Source organism: Seriola lalandi, unplaced genomic scaffold, assembly GCF_002814215.2.
Source record: "Seriola lalandi dorsalis isolate HSWRI2012SDOR001 ecotype SW California unplaced genomic scaffold, Sedor1 jcf7180002054901, whole genome shotgun sequence".
Classification (NCBI taxonomy): Eukaryota; Metazoa; Chordata; class Actinopteri; order Carangiformes; family Carangidae; genus Seriola; species Seriola lalandi.
The window spans coordinates 368,924-384,943 of record NW_019525453.1 but is presented as its reverse complement, the minus strand read 5'-3'; the positions used below and the strand labels follow the sequence as shown (position 1 = coordinate 384,943).

Here is a 16,020-nt window from a genome sequence, read left to right as displayed (position 1 = left end):
ATTTGGTGCAATTTATTGAAATTAAAAATAAGTCAAATCATATAAATTGTTTTATACAACAGTTAGTTCTGACCAAGTAGTTTGATTGGACGGGAGGAGTGCTGCCATAGAGGCGAGTATAACAGCACTGGGACTTTTAACTACGCGTATCGCTCCGCTTCACAGGTGTTTCTATTAACTGCTAATTAGCGTTAGAGTAACGGTCGTTATCTATCTTAGATTGTAACCAACTTGGCAAAGAACAATATATTTCCAGAAATAACATTTGAATTAAATGAGGAAAGGTCGTCAGAAGAGGATGAAGGGAAGAAGCCTGGATACCACAGCACACTCCTGAGGTAAAGTGTAAACAAAGTAGTAATCTAGTGTGCACTGTTCAGGTCAGGAAAATGTTTGTGTTGATTAGCAACAGTCCAGTACCAGTCCAGTGGCGGAACTATTTGTATTGGCGTTGTCCAATAAATGATAAAATCAACAAATTATAATCTGTTGTTGCTTATTTAACTAATATGGCGCTCGTAGAAATGTTGTATACTGTTGTCTTCAGTAGGCTACTCGGCCTGTGGCCTCGTGCCTATGACCGAATCACAGCCGTGCTGATATTCAGTGCATCACCCCCTCTCGTGTGATATTGCTTAATTAGAAAAAGAAATTATTTTTTTCATCTCAACAACCTGACCAGACATGTTTGTTTATTCATTTAATTTGTTCATTGTACTTCTTTGACCTCATCAGTCGGCTTTGTGTCTGTTGTGTGCATAGTCCTCTCAGTTACTACAGGCTGACCTGCAAACTGCATCCACAAGATTGATTCAAGTTTCAATAGATCACAACAGATTTTTACCACAAAGCACCCAAAGAGGTGAAAATGAGCGTGCCTGCAAAAAAAACCCAAAAAGTAAATTAAGCCCCTTACAAAAGCATCTCTCTGGAGGGAATAAAATTGAAAGAAAAAATCTCAAATAGGTAATTATGTTCTGCTGCGTCACCACACAGTGTCTTTAGTCTTTTTCTCAGTGTGTGCTGTGAGTCTGTATTCAATGATGAGAAGTTTTAATAACAGGCGTGTTGTATTACTTCAGAAGAGTTTTCCACAAAAGCAGGTGCTTCCTCTCATCCACTCCTTAGGAATGTTTCTTGTCCGCTTGTGTTTAAATTTCACTCGGCACCGTAACAGTTTACACTTGTTTCTTCTCTTAGCTATTCCAACAGTCTTGTCATGAATCATGTTGAGTTCCTCTTCCTTCGTTTTTCATTGTAGGAGAGAAGAAACTGTGGCTGACCTCTTGACAGCTCTTAACCAGCTACAGTGAGACTCTTGAACTGGTCAGTGTTGGAGACAAAACAAGGTAGATTTTATGTCCTGTCAGGTTCAAAGGTCGCCCTCAGGTCACAGGTTGGTGTCAGTGAACATGGTGTGCTCCTTCCTCACGGTGCTGAAGCCTTTGATGGTGTCAACAAACTCCTCATCGTCCATAAACTATAAAGAAGAAAGGAGCTTGTTAGATAGAGGATACAAGGCTTGAAATGTTTTGCTTGTTTTATGTGTCTTTCTGCACCTGTGTAAATGTCTCAACTTTTCCCACCAATGTATAGATATATCATTGCACAGATGTGTGATCAGTACTGTAGCCTAGCATACATTTCAATTATGTGGTAAGTTTTTTAGTGGTGGTACTTTGAACAGGTCCAGCATACGTTTTTGGGGTCTCTCACCATCCCACTGTCATGGCCTGAGATGTTTGGGTCCCACGCTTCGTCGTCTCCGGTGAGGGTCTTCCCGTCCATCACCTGGCTGACACTGCGTCTCAGAGAGTTCACACTGAGGATCCCGAGCTCACCCTGCGGAGGGTCTTCATCAGTGGGCTCACATTTAGCTTCCACCAATTCCTGGTAAGACGGAAAAAAAAACAAGACTGAACATATTCTGCACATGTATAGCAAAACTATTGTTGGTGTGAGTTTATGTGTTCATTGAGTTCTACCTCTATCTTCATGGTGAAGCCCTTGAGTGTTACGCTGTTGGAAAAGCCTGTTGTGTCAGGCACAGTGTCGAACTGAGGAACAGAGAGGGAGAGATGCAATTTTCAATCATTTGCACTATAAGTAAATTCTGCCCCTTTGTAGTTAACTTAAATCATCCCACAGTAAAAGTGCCAGATTCTGTCATGTATAAACAATTTATTTTATACTTTTTAAAAAATGTTCTGCATAGTGAATGCTGATTACTAAATCTCCCCCCACCAAAACAGAGTTGCTGGGTGGGTAAACAGCCATGGGGCTCCTCTTCTGCAGGGGCAGGGCCACCAGCGGGGGTCTCTCTCGGGTGAAGGGGGGTTTATTCAGAACCTAGTGCAGGATGAGGGGAGGAAAAGAGAGAAACTAGCTGAGGTTTCTTTTTAAGAAGTGAACAGAGTAGCTATGAACTTTAAGTCTTTTAAAAAATAAAAAATAAATCACTGAGTAATGTGTCTCACCTTATGAAGCATGACACCTAACACAATGGCCAGCAGCAGCAGGGCAATGCCTGCCATCACTACAATGAACCACAGCTCCTGTACAACCGGCTGGTCTCCCTCACCTCCCTCTGCCCGCTCACCACCCCCTCCTCCTCCTCCAGGAGGAGTGGGGCTCTGTGAATCTGCAGGGAAGCACATAAACAGCTTGCATCTTTGATAGTAACCATTAAATTAAAGGATACAGTACACGATCTCCTTAAAATCATCCAGTTACTAAAATGTTTATTTAAAAATGCCAAGAGCCACAGCCTTCTTCTGGATTCATGTATCACGACTCATAATATATGTAAAAACAAGATCATTTTTAAGCAAGTTGTGCATTGTCAGATTTAACAAATTGCAGCAGATTTTAGCCTAATGCAGAATGTATTGCTTCTTAATAAATACATCTGAGAGAGCCAATAATCAATCCCACTCCTCTTTTGCATATGTAGCCCTATGCACTTGGATGAGAGACGACCACACTGAGCAGCAGGTCAACTTTAAATGAACTCCAGGCACCATTTGAGTTGCGCATCTACATCAGCAGGTAAATGAGGATCTGTTTTTCTGTTAAAACCACCTTTTCCTGTAGGTTTACATTCGATAGAAACACATCACAAGTCAACACTGTGAGAAAGAAAGACGATCACACGTACTGCGGAGGAGATAACAGTGTAACTGGAGACATACTGGCTTGCATGGCCTAGCTTGTAGCATGCAGGTAGCACCACACGCCACTTTTATCCATTTATGTTTCTATAAACTTCTGTAGTAGATATGTCATGTCACTTTGAGTATATATAGTTATTTGGTACGGTGTATCGGTGGGCCCTTCCAGCCAGGTTAGTTGCCAGTCAGTGAGCATGTTCCAGCAAAGGCTCTCAAGTGCTAACCTGTTTGTGTCCAGGCTGTTGTAAGTTCAGACATTCTTGTCATAGACTTACAGAGACAGAAAATGTGGAAGAAATCATAGAAAAAGAAAACTGCAGAGAGGGAAGTGTGTCCACCCAGAGACTCACCAGTCCTGAGGTCCGTGGTTCAGCCTGTGGCGGGGGTGCTGGCAGCCCCTCACTGTGATGCATCAATCAGAAGGGCAAAGACCTGTGGGGCGTTTAGGATCACACCTGTCGTCGCATCAATATTTTACACCTGATACTTTTACTTGCCGACTTGCCCTCTTCTTCAGCACCACACAGACTTGAGAGAAATATTCCCATGTCTCCGTCCCTGCCCCGAGGCGACTGTTTCCTAGAAAGCACACGGAAGAAATATAGTATCTAGTATCAGAGCTAAAAGAGCCTCAAACACACTGCATGTGTGCTCCCCTAATCCTCTAAAAACTCCCATCAACCTTTGCTTTCCTTAGCAGTGCCATGGTAACAGCCAGGTGTCAGGTTTCAGCTTACCTGAAGAGGCATGGTAGAAGCATATAACCCCCTCTGCTCCTCAGGTGCACTGTTTGAGTCTGTCTTTTCTTATAAAATGACATGCCTCATATCGTATGCATATATATGCACAAATATCAACTGATGATGACGATATGAAATATATATGTGACGTCTATCGGTGTAAAGACAGTTGTGTGTCTATATAGTGCAGTATTATAAAGAATACTTATTCCACAAGCCTATAGGCAGCTACATATTTAAATGGACAGAGGATTTTCAACAATTAATAAAGCGCCACATTTTTGTTACTACAATGTTATAGACGGCTGCATCATGTCAGATGTCCTGCCATCATGATGTTAAAAAAGATTGGCAGAATCGTTACTATATGTCATGGCTTTTATTCTGTGTTAATATGGTGCTGAATATGTAATCCTAATTATACACAGGTATTGACGATACCCTTGACATTTCAAAAATGAAGTAATGATATCAGGTTAATAATGCACATATGATAATATTGTGATGACAGATTTTAGGCCTTGTGGATTTTTTGTTTTTCTTAATCATTTCTTATTAAATATACACATTCATGTCTCTTTTATATTTACATACAATAATAACATATACTGACAGGCTTTGTGATGGATATATATTTATGTAACATGTCTATAATATAGATAGACATACTGAATACATGCTTCTATTAGCTAGACATATGACAATATGTGATATTGTTCCAATTTCTTACAGGTATTATATGCAATTTTACATATATAGGCTACACTTTAAGTACATACATGATTTTACTTTATATGTACATGTATTTCATATATGGAAATTCAACACATTTACATGCTTGAAGTCCTTTTAAAAGTGGAAATCTATTTGGCTACGTTCTGCACAGTTTGATTTTTTGTTATATGACTGTGATTTCATAACTTGTGTTAACGTGTTTATCATGAGTATCTAAAAGTCATGGGCGAGATCTGACCTTGCTCAAAAAGGGGAGTGATCATTTTAAAAGCCTCGTCTTAAACTTATAAAAATGTTTTTTACCTAATATGGTCTCCAAATGTTTCTGAACAACATGACCTTGTTGCCCCAACCAGAATACATGGTGTTCCATGTAGTGCGCTGTATAACCACATGATGGTGCTATGCAGCAGCTGCTGGATTTGTTGTTGCGAGGCAGTGTCCAGTTTGAGTCAACAGCAGCAAAGAAGGAAGTCATTATGCAAGTACAGCTGCAGTGCCCCTTATCGAAGGCTGAAAACAAAGTACATGCACCTCTTGTCTTTCATGTCAGGACGTAGCATCACAGCTCCAAAGAGCCCTGATGGGAAAAAGTCACTCCTCTCATGTGACCTCTAACTGTGCATGTACAGTTGTCCATCTGCTGTGTGTGGATGATAGAAAATGACAGGCCAGAGTTACAGCAGCAGATATAGTAACATTTTGTCAGGGTGTTCATGGCAGTGCCGCAGGAAGGCATAAAACTTTTAAATGTGAGCAGCTCGGATGCCAGTCTGGGAGGATTTGAAGCAGTTAGATGAGAACCAGTTTGAAATATCTTCCTGCTCTATGGTCATTTTCTTCCTCTACCTGAAAACTGCTGAATTAAACATGATTCTCCATCAGTACTGGACAATGGGGCCTCCCAGATGATAATGTTTTAAAAAGATGTGCTTTCCCTCTTAATGTTAAAGTCTCCCTTCTCTTAAAAAAATTTGGTTTATTTGTTGTTTCTTAATTTGGATATTTGACCTTGACTGTGCAGAGTTTAACTGTTTTCATATTCATTGCTGAAAAGAGAATGTTTCACCTTAAATGGGAGTTTCAAACGTGTTTGTACAAGCATGGTTTGTGTCTGGAAACAATTATGCTTCAATAAGCAAAGAAGTAGGAAACATAATGGAAATATTCTTGTTTCAACCAGTTAAATGTAGGTGAATATTTGCACATTCACAGATTGTGGATTTTTTTCTTTTAATGAGGGAAAGGGAGCAGATTTTTCACTTTTTTTTAAAAGCGTATTTTTTATAACTGGTTTAACATGTGGGGACGGGATCTCTAAGACCACACAATTATTAACATGTAACAGACGTAAGATGTTAATGCTGTTAATCACAACAAGAGTACACAAATATGTTAAAAAAAATCATCATCACATATTCATGTACATCACCTCAGTGTGGAACATTTCAGGACCATTTTTGAGATGAACCCTTGTATTAGGGGACGTTTGCTGCAACATAACAAGGACAAATTCAGAATTATGTATATTAGCAACATAATCAAACAAAACAAAGTGATTATTTAATGCTTTCTTTAAATATTTAGTCCTTGGTCCCCAGTTCCAGACATCACCACTCTGTATCAGAGGGGCCCCCACATTAACTAACAGCTCATTTGATTTATTTTTACAGACAAGCTCTCCTCTGTCTAATACCCTAATCAGCATTCATACCTTGCTGTGATGATTCGGGACAATGCTTTTTTATTGAGGAAGTGATCTCACCCTTGAGTGCCAGAATCAGCCTTTTTTACAGCCCATCTCCTCAGGGCCTCATCCATCACCAAGGTGTCCGGGCGACACAGCCGCTAGACACATACTAACTCATTTAAGGAGAGGGACATACGGGGATATATCACTCAAGATCACTAACTCACTTACTGACAGCTGATGTGGTAAAAAATTTCCAGCTTGTTCCAAATCCCTCGGTGCACTCCATGAGTTTTAACCACAGGTAAATAAGAAGATTATTTACCTTCTGCTGACAGATAAGGAGGGATAAAGGACAAATGGGTTCACTTGGATTTAGTTTTGTCTTCATCCATCTTTATTCTTAAGGTCTTTCTGGCATTGGCTCCTCTCCACTCTTCCCCTCCCATCTCCTGTTTGAATGTAAGATACATGAATATAATATGGGTTTTTTTTCTATCGTATGTATAAATAAAATCACATGCTTCATGTTACAGCATCGGTCGTGACTGATTGCTACTGAAAGCAGCGTGTCAGTCCAGTTAACACTTCCTTTATCGACTGTAAACTCAATCAAAAACCATGTAATCTAAACTAAATATCTGTGTCTTCAATCACCAGTCTAATAAAAGCAGGGTGTTTTCCTCGCCTTCGCAATTTCCAATTACATTTTCAAAATGAACAGTGTAAAACATGATGTTGAGATTGATCAAATTGCAAGAAATATTGGTAGCACTTTATTTTGACACACCCCCCCCAACCCCCATTTGTATTTATAAGGAGGACACTAGCCATTTATAAATTGTTTTCAACATGGTATTGTAGTTGTAAGCATTAAGTTTTTACTTTGTCAACAACTCCTCCCATGAAGCATCCATAACTGTATTAACGGATAACAAAGGACTGACAATATCACACATTTGGAATTGTATAGGATTTTTTATGTATCACATTTATTATCGAGGAATGTATTACAATTATACTATTAGCTGAAGAAATCTAGTTGACCGTTGATTTCTTTTTCTTTCTTTTTTTTGTTGGTCAAGTTACTGTTTCTAAGGAATCAAATTTTAAGCTTCAACATGTCTTCTGGAGTTTTAACACATTTACAGACAGTTAAAATCTCCCTGTGGATGATTTGTACATGTACATATTGGGTATATTATAACACGCTTGGATTGGTTCTTCTGAGAGTCATGAATTAGCATCAAACATGCAACAGTTATACAAGCTAAAATTTTTAAATATATTAATGAGCACTAAAAAAAATAATGTAGCAAAATAAGCTAAACAAAAATATCCTTGTATCTACTTACAATTACTACATAGTGTATACTAAACATTGTATTAAGATCCTAATAAATATTGTATAGGAAAGTGATGGCTTGGCTGCATCTCCCTCCATCAGCATCAACAGGCATTTGATGACCAGCACTCCCTGGAGCCACTGTTAGACTTCATTACATTACAGCTGGTAATTATAAATCTCCATCCAACTGGGCTCTGATGGCCTAAATGTGCCATAATGGGCCTTACTTGGAAATGACAGTCCATTGTCAGACGGTGCAGAGTACACTGCGCCTACTTACCAGCTCTTAATGAATTTGTTTCAAAGCCTTTTCCCCTGCTTCTCTTTATTGAGAAAGATGACACGCAAAGATATTCTGAGCTTTGCATTATGGGGATCATCTTTATTGCCCAAGAATCCACCTGAGAATGAAATAGCACGGCACAGCTCATCCAAACAAAGCTTATTTGCATCTTGAAACATCTCTCAGCTGTTGGCATAGGACATGATGTACTGTATATACAGCAAAAATGTACAGAACATACATTTAAACCGTCATATTGCTGCCATCCATCGTCACAAAAATATGCACATTACAGTGTCACAGTACCTTGCATTAAGGAGTAAAATAAGGAGCAGGGCTTTTTGTTTATTGTACTGAGATTCCTTCTGAGTTTAATCCCTTCATTTAACATGTGCGGAAAAAGACAAATTTCAGATAGAGCTACTCTTCACACAAAACACACTAGATTAACAGAGCGCCATCACCAGTTTCCCCAAACATTATGGCTAAAAGCAAAAAGTAGTGCACAAATTTCATCCTACACATAGATTTCTACCAGAGAAAGGACATCAAGCACCTCCCTAATCCAGATTATACAGTATGGCAGCCATTTTACATAGTTAAAGTTATATCTATGGGTCTACACATCTCTACAACATTATGATCTTCAAGTACAGACTCCACTTCTAAATCATGTTTTCTTGAATTTCATGATATGGTATACACAGGTATCAGTGCTGTAGCAGAGAAGCTAGTAAAAAAATTATCTTACAATGATATCATTTAAAAATCTTTAAAAAATTATTTATCCACTGTAATTGCTTTAATCTACTCTCCATTAATGCCACGTTAGTAAATAAAAAACAGCAAAAGAACAGAGCCACTTTAAATAAATATCACTTTGCTGTAATACAGTGGTATCATGACATGTTAAGTACTCTTTCCCTGAAATCTTCTACTAAAATCAGGAGGCCGATTATTGTGTTATGAGATGCTGATCACTTAATCGCTTCCCTTTAATCATCTATACATGAATGCAGTGACTAGATAGATATTTTTGCGATACACGACAGAGCAGGGATGCAGGTTATGTGAATGTCTTACAGGCCACATTATAATGTTGTGGACGTTTGCTGGTATTATTCAATAGTATGAGTCTTTACTCTTTGGCAAGACTTACTTAAATGTCTCTTAGGATACGTTTACCTTTTCTATACAAAAAGGACAAATAAATCAGATCATTAAAAGGCTCTCTAAATGCATCAGAATGCAGATAAACAGGCTTCAACATGGATGAAATAATCCATGAGGATCTTCAAGTATCAGGTGGTCTTTTGACAAAAGAAGCTCTACTTTTGGCATGTAACTGTAAATATCTCTAGAAGGCGGTTTCTTCTGCTGTTACACTGTCTGGTCATCTGTCTTCAGCTTTCAAAGCAGGTCAATACACTTAGATTAGTGTCACAAACAGCAAAGATGACAACGTCCATGGCGTCAAGACACTAAACGCAAATTTGACTGCTTTTTCCAAACATTCGTTGGAAGTAGGAGGGGTGCGTCTCTAAAAATATTCCAGCAGCTTCCTGGCGATTGCAAATTCAAAACTTTACTGTCAAATGCAAGCTGAAATGGACAAATACGTGGCGTCATACCCCACCGTTACCCGTTATCCTTCACTTCCTCCCATCCTGACATCTGTACCGGAGGTGGGGATGAACCTAACCACTGTCTGTGTTCAGGTCAGGCTTTGGCCTCCAGCAGTTCAAGGAACAGTTTGTGCATAGGCACACGGCCGTCCTGTTTGATGCTGCAGAAGTGCTGCACAGCGCGAGAGGCCGTCTGACGCAGGAGAGGGAGGGTCATGATCAGTTTGCCGGCCCGCCGAGGGTCCTCTGGGTGGTGGGTGGCCTCGTAGTCCTGGAGGGCCCCGTGAAGGACGTCCTGGAGTCTCTGAACTGCCTCTGAGTCCTCAATTTGCATGGAGTCTGATAGAAGAGATGGAATTGAGAAATAAAAAGTTATGCTTTACTTACACAAAACATAAAGATACAGAACAGTGAAGGTAAAAGACCTGAGCTCTGTAAAAAGTAACTCTGTACCTGAGTTAGCGAGTGCAATAGCCTTGAGGACCACAAACTCCTCCTTCTCCAGCCCCATGGTTTTGCACTTCTTCACCAGCTGGAGGATGGCGTTGTTGAGGTCGAGCAGCCCTGCCAGCTTCGACTGCTCCTCGTCCATGATGTAGTCCTCGGCGTACACCAGCTTGTCCTCCAAGGCCAGCGAGCGGAACACCACTCGCAGGATCAATATCTCCATCCAGCCACTCTGCAGTAGACTCATCTGGTCTGCCAGGGAGAGGGAGGGAAAGCCTAAAACAGAAAGAGGGAAAAATGGACGGGTTAGAGATACTGTAGTGGGTTAGAACTATTTAGTTTAACGATTGTATAGCCTGAGAGACGAGACTGTTTTTAATTTTAAGGAAATAAAGAATGTAGAGCAGTAATTTGAGAAGCAGAAAAGAAAGATTTTAAAGGGGCACTCCGCCCGTTATACAAAGGTCAGTTCACTAGTCATGGCGCAGTTAAAAAAAACGTTATTTAATGTTTTCTGTTGCTGTGGAAGCGGCTTTCCAAAGCTTGATGTCATCAGGGTCATTTTGAATTGGACGCGACACCCCAAATATTTCTCTGTTTATTTTAGTGTGTGCAGTTGTACCTTGATGCAATATGCTAATGATGACATATTTAAAGTGCAGGGGGCATGGAGTTTGAAAGAAGTGGGTATTTAGTAGGCAGAGAAGGTCTATGAAAGATGCTATTCTGTTGCATTATGGGAGATGTAAGAGACAGCATTTTTGAAACCTGTCCCATACTGTGGACTAAACGTCAGGACATCTCGGCCCCTACAGCCTTGATTTTGACCCTCCTATTTTTAATTAGTCCCTGTGCTTAATGGGAGAGTAATAGTAAATCACTGGAGTGCCCCTTTAAATAATTTAGTGTAATTATTTATTTTATTGCATCCACATTCCTCAACCTGCTATCACTTTATTTCCCACAGTTCCCACCATCATTTAGAAGATGCCTGAACATAGATTCAGAATATATCCAAAGAGAGAGCATCATTAGCATTAGCATAGTAACTGCAAAAATTTATCTTTAACATATAATTTTGCAGCTGAATTACATTCTGGTCTGACATTTTGGGAAATACTCCTATTTGTTTTCATGCCAACATATTGAGGAGATGACTGATACCATTTTCATTGTGTGTATGCTAACTATGAAGCTACACAGCCAGCAGCAGCTTAGTTTAGCATTAGCTTTATGCCAAGCTAACCAAACCATCTTTTATCTAACAGACATATACTGTATGAGATAAACGGACAGTCCAGCCCAATCTGTCTTTTTCTCTGTTTATTTTAGTGTGTGCAGTTGTACCTTGATGAAATATGCTAATGATGACATATTCAAAGTGCAGATGATAGTGTACATGAGCCCTTAATATTACTGATAATACAGAATTTGTTTGTGGCAGAATGCTTTATTTTAAAGCAGGCCACACAGCAAAGGGCATAACAAAGGACAGGAATAAAGAGGTGGTGAATTTAATTACACTTTGTAGGACACTCCTAGTTTGATTGACAATTACACCCCACAGGAGTATGATTAAACTTGATCATCCTCCCCACATAAACCTGCACACACACACACTCACGCGCACGTTTACTGTAATTAAACAGATGATTTTACAGAGCGAGCGGAGGCGGGGGAGGCGTTTGTGTTTTTGACACCATCAGTGATTGTTATCAGGATCCACTGCTCTTTACAATCACCGCGGGAACGTCAGTGACGCCCATTTCCCCACTATCGCTCCCTGATTGATTGGAAACGCTGTCTGTGCACAATTTCATTGGTCGATAGGGATCAGTATTCTGGCACTGGACCATCGATCAGGGACAGAGACCTGTGTGAATGTGTATGTGTGTGTGTGTGTGTGTGTGTGTGCAGGTCTGTGTGATGAAATCTGAGGAAATGTATTGATAGATTTTTAAGGTCAAATACAAGTTAAACCTTCAATAAAGAGAAAAGAGCATGTTTTCAAGGGACAAAGCAAAGGACACTGAGGGCAACAAGGAGTGTTGACATTTGGGGAGAATTATGTTGCCAGTGTATCTTATCAACAATAACACACAGACAGTCACACCATAGCACGCGTATTCGACAGCCAACTTGCAGCACAGACTCAAAAAGGCCAAAAGCAAAGAGGGCAGTTGGTCTTTAGCCAGCTCATCTGCCAGTCTGGCCCTCAGACTTCAGACCACATCACTGTCAATCTGCCTGATAAGAGCAGACACAGAGGAGGGGGAGCAGCCAGGACAGTAGCCCCATCAGACTCACCTCCCCCTGGGCAAAGAACTCAGATGGCCCAGGCCACTTCGCCCAGGACCCTGGTCCTAGCAGCGATGGGGGCCGTGTGGCCTGCCACTCATCCAGAGCTGATGTGACATGGCCATTACGCTGCTAGGAGGGGGCAGTCTTTTTTTTTTTAAATACCAATTCTCTCTGCGTGTTCGTCTCTACGCTCTCTCTGTGTATTGTCTCTACTATCTACCCTTCTTTGTCTTATCAACCTGTTCCTTGGATGATGCTATTGTCCCTTTTTGTCAGGGTCACTATAATTCTTTCCATTTCTCTCTTTTTGTTCATCCATTTTCTCTTTATCTGCCCTTTCCTCTCTCCGTCTCTCTGACTCTGCCTTTCTGTTTTTTGTCTCTGTCTTTTTCTGTTAAACTGAAATAGCTGATCAGTGATGCCAACCAAAATTTCCAAGTGACTAGAAGGACAATGTTTTGGGTAACAGTGTGAACAGTTTATTTTCAGCATTGATAAATGCTTTTACATCTTCATTAAAAAAATAACATATAAGTTCAATATATAAGTTGTTTTATTTAACAAATTGAGGAAAGCTAATTCCAGCATTTGTAAAATGCTGTAACGAGCGGATGTTTGTAAGTTATAACTGATAAAGAACTAAATCATTAATTGATTGACATAAATCTGTTTAATTCATCTTCTGATAAAGGAATATTTTAACATTTCAGGACATACACTTATTTGCTTTCTTGTCAAGGGTTAGACAAGATTGAGACCAGTCATATCAGTTTAACCAGTTGCTGGTTCCAACTTCATATTTATTGTACAGACATGAGAGAGTGGTATCAGTCTTCTCATCTAACTCTCAGATAAGTGTATTTCACAAAAGGGAAGAGTTTAACAAGTAAAAATACGTCCTAAAGCGAGAAACATGTTGCAAATGACAGATTTTAAAAGTTTAGCCTCATGAATTCCTCCATTTAATAATTGTTTAAAAGTTTAGAAGTCTTTCAATGTCTACACCCTTTTAAAAATGTCATGTTCTTCTCGAACAAGTGCATCATGGTCTTGTGAAAATTGGCTGTGATATTTGACTGTTTGATTTTAGCTTTAGATGAAAGCCTTACATATCGACTGCTGATCAGATCTTTCAAATATTTTTTCTTTCTTTCTTCATCAATGTACGAATCACGTTTATTCGCCTCAGCTCATCTGATGGAAGTTCACCTTTTGTTGCATTTTATTTTATTTTTGTGACATTTCAAAAGTTTGACTAAGATGTGCTTGACAGTTGGATGAAAACATGGCTTCCTGTCTCTCTCCCCCTCAGGTGGGTGTCTGCCTCTGCTGCTGCTCCACTTTCTCAGCCAAACCCTCCACTGGCAAAGGGCTACAAATACACGCATCAGTCGGACTCCGTCTGTCTCGTGCGCTGACAGTAAAGAGCCGACAACGAGAGAAAAGAGACAGAAAGCAACAGCCTGGGGGGTGAGAAGAAGGAGAAGGATGGGAGGTATGGGGGGGGGGGGTCTGTTCTCTCCTTCCTTTTTTTAACAGAACAATGGAAATGCTGATGAGGGATACCAAACACCAACACACACTCAAATGGTTGCTTCATGTCCACTTTGTAGGAACAAACATGGGGACAAATATAGTACAGAGGGCTACAAGCACAAACACACGCACGCACACACACGCACGCACGCACGCACACACACACACACACACACACACACACACACCTGCTTTGTTTGTTTTGTAAGCATTTCGGAGACAAGACATCAACAAAAACCCCAGGTGTTTCCCTGGTGATGTTTTGGGTGTGGATAACCACAGCTGATAAAGCAGTCAGGCCTTCAGTTGGAGGAAAAACAAGGAGAAGAAAAATCGACAGGGGTTTAAATACCTTAATGTCAACTTTTCCCCTTTTATTTCTCCATAATTCAGCTTGAGACATTCGCTGTTGGAAACTTTGGGATCTACACTAACTTAATAGATTAATCTGAGTAAAGTTTGTCTGCACAGCATGTCTTTGTAATGACTCACAGACCAGGCCACTGCTTTTAGTGTCCAAGTATTATGTAAAATGCCCCGACAAGGAATCAATTAACCGAGAAAATAACTGGCTGATTAATCGATCATGAAGCAGTTGTTAGTTGCAGCCCTAACTTGCTGTCAATTAAATTTTTGTCACTCAAATAACTAATAAAAGGACTGATCATTTCAGGACTAAGATCAGCATACATACAGTGACAGTGCTGGTGTACTGTTTCTGAATAGTGCTGTTTCTTATTTGTGTCGCCACAGCAGAACTGCAGACCTCTGTTGCCACCGCAAACGATTACAACTGTCAACATCGCTGCATACCAGCATTTTAATCCCACTAAGCTGTCAGAACACACTTCCCCTCTCCTTTCCACCCTCTCATCCAAAGAAAAAAAAGAAAACTCTGGACATCGCTTCTGCTGTTCCTGTGTCAGAGGAGAAGCTAAGTGTGTTCCAAGTGTCAGGAGGATTTCCGTAATTCAGACAGCACAGGGAGACGGCTGCAGCCCAGGAAATGAATTAAAACGTCCAGGTGGCCACTGGTCATCTGGCTGATATATTAGGAACACACCTCGGTCAGCAAGGGCATTGCATGCACACACACACACACACACACACAAACACACACACACACACACACACACACACATACACACACACAGAGGATGACTGACAGATAACTCACTGCCGCGCCAACATGCCCTCCTCTCTCCTCCGGGCATCCAGCAAGTGTCTTGGCAACCGCAAGTCACAACAATCTCCTCCTCTGATCTGATTATAGACTTAATGTGAGATAATGTGTGTGGTGGATTGTGTGAGCAAACAACTCACTGACTGACTGACTGACTGACTGACTGACTGACTGAGCGAGACACTGAACCGTACCTGGGATGTGTTTGGCCCAGCCGATGTTGACCACCAGCTCCCTGTCAGCCAGGTCGCACAGTGTGGTCAGAGCCTTGATGTCACTCTCAGGTACAGTGGGGTCCGGCATGGCGAAGATGCCCTCGGGCTCGGCCACCAGCAGCAGAGACACTACTTTGTTCTCCACCACACCGCCAACAGAGTCTAAGAGAGAGTGAGAGAGGACATTTTTATTATTATAACCACATCAGGTCTCTTCTCATTGAGGTCAAGATCTAAAAAGGTCCGAAATTAAAAGTTTAGAGGACTCTCAGAGGGATTAGAAGAGATTTTAAAATCCTTTGTGAGAAATGGAAAATGTTTTTTTTTTTTTTTTTTGTCCCTCTCCAGTGAAAACCATGTAGCCCCAAATTAGGTGATTTTGAATTGTAAGTATTTCTTCATGGGTTGAGTAAATCGCCCTACTTCTAAGGCTAAATAAACCATCTGAAACCCCACAGGATTATCTGAAAAATGCATTGCATCACTTTGGAGGTATGTGGCTTCCACAGGACAGGAATGTTTTGCTTTACAAGTGCAAAGTAGACAAGAAGTTCATCACAGCCATTCAAAGCCTCCCACTTCTCACTTCAAATATTACAGTTGGCAATGATTAATGCCAACTCATTAGCAAATACCAGCTATAAAAATGATTCAGTGTTCTGACAGACAACATCACAGAAAACATGATTGGACTGTTTTGAACTCACAGACCACAACACAAGATAAAATAAGAGCCTGTCATATCTA

At 40.5% G+C, this 16,020-nt stretch overlaps 2 protein-coding genes across 3 annotated transcripts in view; both read right to left on the bottom strand.

Annotated features, from left to right (window-relative positions):
* Window positions 1-76: 76 nt before the first annotated feature.
* LOC111672525 (usherin) lies at window positions 77-2,588 on the bottom strand. The gene is made up of 5 exons (XM_023429961.2): window positions 2,478-2,588; window positions 2,245-2,349; window positions 1,986-2,057; window positions 1,717-1,890; window positions 77-1,480 (listed from the first exon to the last, which is right to left on the bottom strand). Exons 1-5 carry the CDS (start codon window positions 2,532-2,534, stop codon window positions 1,391-1,393), a joined length of 498 nt encoding a protein of 165 aa, XP_023285729.1. The 5' UTR covers window positions 2,535-2,588; the 3' UTR covers window positions 77-1,390.
* A 5,448-nt stretch (window positions 2,589-8,036) lies between these two features.
* LOC111672513 (estrogen-related receptor gamma-like) overlaps window positions 8,037-16,020 on the bottom strand; it is a 31,542-nt gene continuing 23,558 nt past the window's right edge. For both annotated transcript variants that reach the window (XM_023429947.2, XM_023429946.2), the window contains 3 exons: window positions 15,253-15,435; window positions 10,045-10,314; window positions 8,037-9,930 (listed from right to left, as the gene is read on the bottom strand). In XM_023429947.2, coding sequence (XP_023285715.1) covers window positions 9,686-9,930; window positions 10,045-10,314; window positions 15,253-15,435 — 698 coding nt within the window. In that variant the 3' untranslated portion in view covers window positions 8,037-9,685. The remainder of the gene's footprint in view (window positions 9,931-10,044; window positions 10,315-15,252; window positions 15,436-16,020) is intronic.

Bases quoted from the DNA above. Each gene is read 5' to 3' on its own strand.
- LOC111672525 (XM_023429961.2), bottom strand. From the start codon at position 2,534: ATGGCAGGCATTGCCCTGCTGCTGCTGGCCATTGTGTTAGGTGTCATG. The intron at 2,350-2,477 runs GTGAGACACATT...ATCCTGCACTAG, and splicing joins TAGGTGTCATGCTTCATAAG to GTTCTGAATAAACCCCCCTT. The intron at 1,891-1,985 runs GTAGAACTCAAT...CCGTCTTACCAG, and splicing joins GCTTCACCATGAAGATAGAG to GAATTGGTGGAAGCTAAATG.